Source organism: Propithecus coquereli, unplaced genomic scaffold, assembly GCF_000956105.1.
Source record: "Propithecus coquereli isolate 6110/MARCELLA unplaced genomic scaffold, Pcoq_1.0 Scaffold202, whole genome shotgun sequence".
Taxonomy (NCBI): Eukaryota; Metazoa; Chordata; class Mammalia; order Primates; family Indriidae; genus Propithecus; species Propithecus coquereli.
The window spans coordinates 2459496-2468084 of NW_012145190.1; the positions used below are offsets into that span (position 1 = coordinate 2459496).

Genomic DNA, 8589 nt, shown 5'->3' on the forward strand with positions numbered 1-8589 from the left:
TGCAATGGTGCCATCATAGCTCACTGCAGCCTTGAACTCCTGGGCTCAACCGATGCCTTAGCCTCCTAAGTAACTGGCACTACAGGTGCACACTACCACACCTGGCTAAGTCTATTTTATATAGAGATGAGGTCTCGCTATGTTGCCCAGGCTGGTCTCCAACTCCTAGCCTCAAGTAATCCTTCTGCCTCAGCCTCCCAAAGTTCTGGGATTACAGGCGTGAACATCTGCACCCAGCCGTATTTAAGTAATTTTAACATAAATCAGTAAGTGATAAATTCTGTAAGAAAAATGTAACTAAAGCCAGTTTCCATCTCTTTGCCGGGGTACGATTCCCCAAGTTACCTAGCTTGACATCCCTAAATTCCTCACCTTAGTTCTCCTCAGTTCTCCCTGGATGCCATTATCCATGATCTTCACAGTTATCTGCCCATCTGACACTTCTGGTCGAAGGAAGGGAGGTCTAATTACAATTGTCTTCTCTTTCTTTGGTCTCCCCAAATACCTGAGTGTCAAGAATAAGAAGCCTTTCATTCATTCACTTTAATATCCACTGGTTACCTACTATGTGAAACATTTTTACAAATAAAACAGTCCTACCAGGCCAGTGAAAAGGTTAGCACTAAACCAATTTCTTTGATTCCATGAAGAACTGCAGCAAGACTAGGCCTGTGTGGGCACATACCTAGCTCAAAGCACATAAGTAAGTAAAAGTCAATCTATCTCACTCATCCTCAACTCTCAAAGAAGATTAACCTTAATACATAAAGAATACCAACTACACTCACAGGGTCCACTAAGGGATGGGCATGGGCATGTCTGTACCTTGCAGGCACTTACCATTCTAAATAGAGAACCTTTCCTAAAAGGCTGTCTTCCACCAGACCACCCGCATATCAGAACAAGCCCAAAGAAAACAAAAGGGTGAACCCTAGACTGAAGGGATAGGTGTACCTGGGTGCTGGAGAACTGCAGAGTACACGGCTGACATTGTTACAGCAGCCATTGGTGAAGGGGTTCACACCTCCCCGGAATTTACCCGTAACCTAGAGGAAGGAAAAAAAGACCAGATCAGTCAGAAGATGGGACCTTGACCTCCAAAGGCCAGAACATAAATCAATGATAAATTATTGTGTACCCACTATCTGGGAGATACAAAAATGAGTAAAACGCACACCTACCATCAAGAAACTTATACTGTGATGGTTAAGGACAGGGACTCTAGAGTCAGCGTCCTCACTGAAAATTCTAGGTCTACTTCATGGTAGCTGTCTGACCCTAAACATCAGCTTCCTCATGTAAAATGGGAACAACAGCTTTCTGAATATTGAAAACTAAGATGATATGCATAAGAGTAAGCAATTAATTTAATATGCACAAAAATCATTCTTTTTCTTTAAGCAGTACTATAAGCTTCTTGAGAGCTGGCCCAAGTCTTTTATTGTTTCTATATACTCAGAGCCTAAATTGTCCAATATACAGCGGACATTCCGTACATGTTTATTAACTAAGAAATGGCCTCTGTTCGGTTGCTTACATGAGGAAATGGGACTACCTCTGCCCCCTACAACTAATCTATGCATCATCATAAAAGATATTCAGGGGTCTCCCGTCACATCTCTCCATACCTGTTCATTGGTTGTGCGTCCCCGAGCCACCAGCACCACGTGAAATCCCGTGAGGCCAGCTACAGGGATGAAGAATAAGCCAGCCACACACATTACTGCCATTCTGATGCCAAACAGTCAAGGAAAACAAAGCAACATAGTCTCACCTTCCCCAGCCCATACTGTAGCCATTTTCCCTTTGACTCTCACTACCAGAGGACTCAACTTTCCTCATTCCTCCCCATCCCAATCTCACAATCCACAGGCCTTGAAGGATACGTGACAGCCGTGCGAACCCCTGAGAGTTCCTCTATGTGGTAGAGGACATAAAGGAGGCCAAAGCCAAACACACCCATAATGTGGGCTGTCAGGGAAAGGAGGAAGAGGAAGAAATAACGGTAGTTCCGGCGACCGATACAGTTGTTCACCCAGGGGCAGTGATGATCAAATTCCTAGGGACAAAAAGAGATAGACTGAGAGGCATTCTTGGACCATAGGACTAGATCACTTCTGTCAAGAAGAGGAACAAAAGGCAGAACTTAAGTTCTGCTTTTAGTAATTTCTGATCATGTTCACCACTTAACTTCAAACTAAAACAGGCTCATGCAGTTTATCTTGCTCTATAAATCTGTAAGGGAGGCCAGGCATGGTGGCTCACGCCCGTAATCCTAGCACTCTGGAAGGCCAAGGTGGAAGGATTGCTTGAGGCCAGGAGTTTGAGACCATCCTGAGCAAGAGCAAGACCCCATTTCTACAAAAAAATAGAAAACTTAGCTGGGCATAGTGGTGTGCACCTGTAGTCCCAGCTACTCAGGAGGCTGAGGCAAGACAATCACTTGAGCCTAGGAGTTTGAGTTCACAATGAGCTACGGTGATACCACTCCACTCTAGCCTAGGCAACGAAGTGAAACTCTCTCTCAAAAAAAAAAAAAAATTGTAAGGGAGACCGTCCAGAGGTTGGTCAAAGGCCAAGGCCAGCTCTCAAAGTTTATCCTGTGTGACCAAGGAACTCTAAAAGGGACAAATGTCAGAGGCTTTGCAAAAACATCAAGATTCATGAGGCAAATCTGGCAGGAAACTGCTTATAGCTAAGTAAAAATGGATTGGAGTCAATGAGGTGGTACACACCTATAGTTCCAGCTACTCAGGAAGCTGAGCAGGCAAGGAGGACCAATTGAGGACAGGAGTTTGAAGCAGCAGTGCACTATGACTATGACTGCACCCATGCATAGCCACTGTACTCTAGCTTGGGCAAAACAGTGAGACCCCATCTCAAAAAAAAGACAAAAAAAGACTGGAAAAAGGGATAAGGATAAAAATAAAAGAAAAGGGATGCAGAAGAAAAGGCAGGGAGAAAAATGTAACTAAAATTTAAATGCAACAAAATCATTTTGTGGAAACAAGAGAGAATGCAAAGCCAGGACAAATAACCAAAAAGATAAGTCAAAGGACAGAAGGCTAAAGCTATAACTCTTGGTGTCAGGAAAGCCTATGCCCACCTGGGGTTAAAGAATCCCTCTTTTAAACATCTTTGCTAACACCTTTTGACAGAGCTAGACTATGTAGCCAAGGTAGTTAGCCAGGACTATAATTCATCCAAGGGGCCAGGCACAGTGGCTCATGCCTGTAATTCTGGCACTTTGGGAGGCTGAGGCAGGAGGATCACTTGAGGTCAGTAGTTTGAGACCAGCCTGAGCAACACAGTGAGACCCCTATCGCCACAAAAAATTTTTAAAAATTACCCGAGTACAGTGGTGCAAACCTGTAGTCCCAGCTACTTGGGAAGCTGAGGCAGGAGAATTGTTTGTGCCCAGGAGTTTGAGGTTGCAGTGAGCTATGAAGATGCCACTGCACTCTAGCCTGGGCAACAAAGCAAGACTCTATCTCAAAAAAAAAAAAAATCCAAGGCTAAGAATCTATCTATGGTTAGGAAGATGACAACACAGGTTAAGCACTGAGTCTGACCCTACCCAGGATTCTTACCTCCACACAGTTGTCACAGACACTGCAGTGGGAACATCGAGGAGGACGGTAGAAGCGGCAGGTGGCACACCATTTCATGCGCACCTGGATGCCCTTGATCTCCACTGTTTTGTAAAGGGGAGCTCGGAAATCATCTTCCTTGTCCTCATCCTCCTCAGCTATAGAGAGGAAAACTTAGTTGAAAAACCGCTATGCCAGAACTACAGTAAGCACCACGGATGCAATGATGCTTAAAATATGGCTTTTGCATTTGAAGAATTCACAGTCTTAATGGGTAAGAGAGACTAGGAATTAGTAACTATAACACTGTGAGATCAGCTCTGTATGCAACACTATGGGAACACAGATAACGAAATAATTTATTCTGCTTTGGGAAGTGAGGTTAAAGAGCAAATGACTCAGAGGTGGCATGGACATGCATATGCTGATATTCTTTGGTTTAAGTATTATGAATATGTTTTTAAAGAAATAGATAATTTACATATCAAAGTACATATATAATGAATTTGCATAATAGTTCAATATTTACAAGTACATGACTGAATTATAGCAACCCAGGAAGAAGGACTGACATCAATCTTTTTTCCTTGCACAAATCCTTTGTCCAGAATGTCTTCCCAATACTGTATTACTGTTGTTCAAGCCTCAAATGCCCTTTCTCTCAATTTTCAGCTATTAGATACATACCATCCCATTTCAAAAGTGCAAAGACAGACCAGCGCAGTGGCTCACACCTGTAATCCTAGCACTCTGGGAGGTTAAGATGGGAGGATCACTTCAGGTCAAAAGTTCGAGACCAGTCTGAGCAAGAGTGAGACCGTGTCTCTACTAAAAATAGAAAAAATTAACTGGGAGCAGTGGCACATGCCTGTAGTCCCAGCTACTTGGGACAGTGAGGCAGGAGGATTGCTTGAGCCCAGGAGTTTGGGGTTGCAATGCGCTATGATGACGCCACTGCACTCTAGCTAGGGTGACAAAGCGAGACTCTGTCTCAAAAAAAAAAAAAAAAAACTGCAAGGACATTATTTGCCTTCCCATCTACAGCAACAAATTGTTATTTATTATTAATCTAGGAGAATAATATATGTGGGAAGGAAAAATTAAATAAGCGATGGTGTAGGGATTAAAAATTAAGTTTTCAAATTTTACTGACTTAGAGAAATGCTTATAATATAAATAAGTGAAAGAATGCAAAGAACTGTACAATCAGAAAGCTCCCATTTTGAAAACAAATAGACACAAATATATAGTACAGATATGTGGCATATATAAATATAAAAATATATATATAAAAAATCTGCAATGTATTACAAGGATATATACCACAATGTAATAGTAATTATTTCTGGGCTGTGAAATTACAGGTGATATTTTAAAATATTTAAATAAAGGATTTTTCTTTTAAAGGAAAAAAATTCAAATGCTGCTTGTTTTGAAACTCCTAATCCTTCCATACCATCATCTACCTGAAGTAAGCTCTTTCTTCCTCTTAAGTACTATAGGTCTTCGATTACTCTTACAACTTATGACACAGTGTATTTATTCATATGAATGTCTTCCCTACCTTCCTTTCTCGACTGAGCTATTTGAAAGCAATGACCTTTTAAAAAAAATCATCCCAAATGACCATGATAGTGCCTTCAATATAGTACATCAATAAATATTTGATGAATTAACATTAAAGACTCATTAAAATAGCCTTCCTTGGCTGTGGGGACACAAAGTTCCTACCCATCACCTAATCTTTGGAACAGAAGTCACAAATGAAGCACAGTGATACGGGCTTTGGGAGCACAATGAATTTCAGAAAAACTTCATCTCACCAGAGTTGCTATCCCAATCCTGTCTCATTCTTTCTTATGAGATAACCTCACATTTGAGAGGAAAATTAGATGTCATCAGAAACCACCTTTGTCAGATTCTCTTCTTTCCACCTCTTATTTCACTGATGATGATTCTAACTCTCAACTCCTATCCCAACAGCCTACTTCTTCTGTAAGCATAACCTTCCAGTATGCACTGCAAAGCATCTCCTTCCTCTCAATATCTACTTTCAATTATCCCCCTGCTTCAGCTTCAGCATCTCTCTCTTCTCTGGTTCCATGTCCTCATGCTACGAACATGCTAAAGTCTTCTGTATCCTAAAACACCCCCTTCTTCTCCCAAAGATAATTACTCCATTTTCTGCCTTTTTTGCTTACCTCTTAAGAGAGTAATTTTAATACTCATTGACTCTCCTTCTTCATTTCCTATTTACTGCCTTTTAAACCATTACAATTTAGTAATTTAACTGTATCTCATCCTCACATATAACACACTATTGAAACTATTCTTGTTAAGATCAGTTACTTCTTAGTTACCAAAACAATGGGAAATTTTAAATTTCCATACTATTGAAGCTCTCTAATTTCTGATACTGCCGACCATCAGCTAGCTACTTCATGAACTTTCCTTAGTTCCCACTTTCTCCTCCTACTAACCCTTCTTGCTCAATCTCTCTTCAATGGCTCTTCCTCCTCCTCTGCTCATAACAATGTCAGTGCTGATCCGGTCTGACTTTGGTTCTTTCCTAATCTCACTCTTTCTCTGGACAATCTTATTCCTGTTGCTTCAAATACCACATGGTTGAAGACTCCTAAATCAACATCTTTGACTCTGACTACTTAATTGTACACTGGGTAACTCTACCTGGATAACTCATAAATATCTCAAGTTCGACATATGTAACAGTACACTCTGTCTTCCCTCCCAACCTGTTCAACGTACCTATAACTCATATCTTGGATTATAAAAATCAACATCCAACTTATCTCCCAAGTTAGGAATCTTGAAACTATCCCCTTACAATTCCTTTACCCTCTCACTCTCCCTTAATAAGCTTTCATGAAAAATTATTGAGTCTATTTCTGAAAAATCTGTAAATCCAGCCTCGAATTCAAGTTCTCATTTGGTTTATATTATTGCCAGTCTCCTAAAAGGTATCTGTACATTCTTCTAAGAATTATTTTTCTAAAAGGAAATCTGATCCTATAAGTTCTCCAATTAAAGACCTTTTGCTGTCCAAAGGAAGAAGTATAATCTATTTATTTTAGCATATAAAGACCTTCACAATTTAGCTCCGGGTTTATCTCCTGTCTCTTCCGGTCCCACCATGCACTATATCCACCAGCCATATTGGGCTCACCATTTCATGGCTACAGGCTTCTGCATATGGTGCTTCCTCTGTCTAAAAATACCCTTCCCTTCTACCTTTTATTTGAAGTTTTTCCCACCTACTTTTAGCAGCATTTCCCCAATTTATCTATGCAGATGTAAGTGCACCCTTTTCTACATTCCCAAAGAAGCTTGCTCATGCCTCCATTATAGTTTACATCACAGTGTTATAACTGTAATTCATTATGGGTGTTATTGTACCTAGCAATACTGTCTGACCTATATGCTCTATTTCTACTGAATGAAGGGTGAAAAATCAAAGATTTGACTCAAAGTGAATCACATGGCTAAAAGTTATGACATACATTCCTGAAGACTCTGCCCTGATTTTCATCATCAGACTGTAAAAGTATCCCATAATCCCAGGACTCTTAAGGCCCAAGGTCAACTGTATGTGCCCAAATCATTATTTTTCCAAGTCAGTAAGGAGCTTCCAAGAGAAAAGAGGGAGATTTTACCTCGAGGGAAAATTCCTGGGTCCATGAAGGTGGCCATGCTGAAGTTGGCCAGCACAAAGAGAAACACAATCGCATTGTAGATGGGCACTGCAGGTGACACATACAGGCTTAGTCCTGGACACCTGCACAGATAATAAAGAAAATGAAGGGCTGCCTCACACACTTTGGACACCAACCATACTCACAAAACTCTGTAAAGATTCAGCCCCATACCCTTATACAAATCTTGTGTGGTTTACCTTTGCCATCCCAAATTATCTTTATCCTTCCCACTAAACGGGTCTAGTTTTCCAAAGAACTGCTCACTTTAGATAAAGGTCCAAGACTTAGAATCTTTCCAATCTCAACCCCTACATGAAGGTCTGTGTTCTTCAGATTCATTCTTAACCTGTAGATTTTTCCACGTTTTGGAATCTGTCCTTATCACCTTTCTAACCAGATGTGAAAACCAGGGACTGAGTATGTAACTGACACCAGCTACATTCCCTTCTCTGGAACAGCCTAAGGCTTCTGGATCCCAGCCATGTCCCACTGACCTGTACACTGGCCCAAAGCATGGAATACCACTTGCCTCTCCAGCTCCCCCTCCCTCTTCCCAGCTGGCTTTGAATCACTTTCAACTGCCTAAAGTTTCTTCACTGTGTCAGATATTCCTGAGAGTTTTATTCAACTAAAGGCTAGTACTCAAGGTTCGAAAATTTTTAAAACCACAGATAAAAATGGATTATCAAGACATAGAACTAGACCTACCGAGGTCTAAAAATGAAACAAAGGAGTGGGGGAGGAAGAAGGAGAGGATATCATACCAAAGCAGCCCTAAATTCTGTAGAAAAAAGAAACTGGCCATACATATCCAGTACTCCAAAGCATTCGAATCAAGAGACAAGCTTTAGGTAAATTTTTTTTTTTTTTTTTGAGACAGGGTCTTACTCTGTCGCCTGGGCTAGAGTGCAGTGGTGTCATCACAGCCCACTGCAACCTCAAACTCCTGGGCTCAGGTGATCCTCCTGCCAAGTAGCTGGGACTACAAGCTCGTGCACGATGCCTGGCTAATTTTTCTATTTTTTGTGGAGATGAGGTCTCACTCTTGCTCAGGCCGGTCTTGAACTCCTGGCTTGAGGTGATCCTCCTGCCTTGGCCTCCCAGAGTGCTAGGATTACAGGTGTGAGCCACTACACCTGGCCACAATATGTTATTTTAAAAGGTGCAAATGTGCAGTTACATAGGATAAGTGAGTCTAGAGGTCTAATGTACAGCATGAGGACTACAGTTAATACTGTGCTCTATGCTGGAAATTTTGCCAAGAGAGTAGATTCCAGGTGCTGTCA

At 41.2% G+C, this 8589-nt stretch overlaps 1 protein-coding gene across 1 annotated transcript in view; it reads right to left on the reverse strand.

Annotated features, from left to right (window-relative positions):
- Positions 1–8589, reverse strand: part of ZDHHC5 (zinc finger, DHHC-type containing 5) — a 24367-nt gene that overhangs the window by 4786 nt on the left and 10992 nt on the right. The window contains exons 3-8 of the mRNA XM_012643969.1: positions 7262–7383; positions 3591–3748; positions 1887–2059; positions 1629–1731; positions 955–1046; positions 373–505 (exon numbers count right to left, since the gene is read on the reverse strand). Of these exons, the coding sequence (XP_012499423.1) occupies positions 373–505; positions 955–1046; positions 1629–1731; positions 1887–2059; positions 3591–3748; positions 7262–7383 (781 nt within the window). The remainder of the gene's footprint in view (positions 1–372; positions 506–954; positions 1047–1628; positions 1732–1886; positions 2060–3590; positions 3749–7261; positions 7384–8589) is intronic.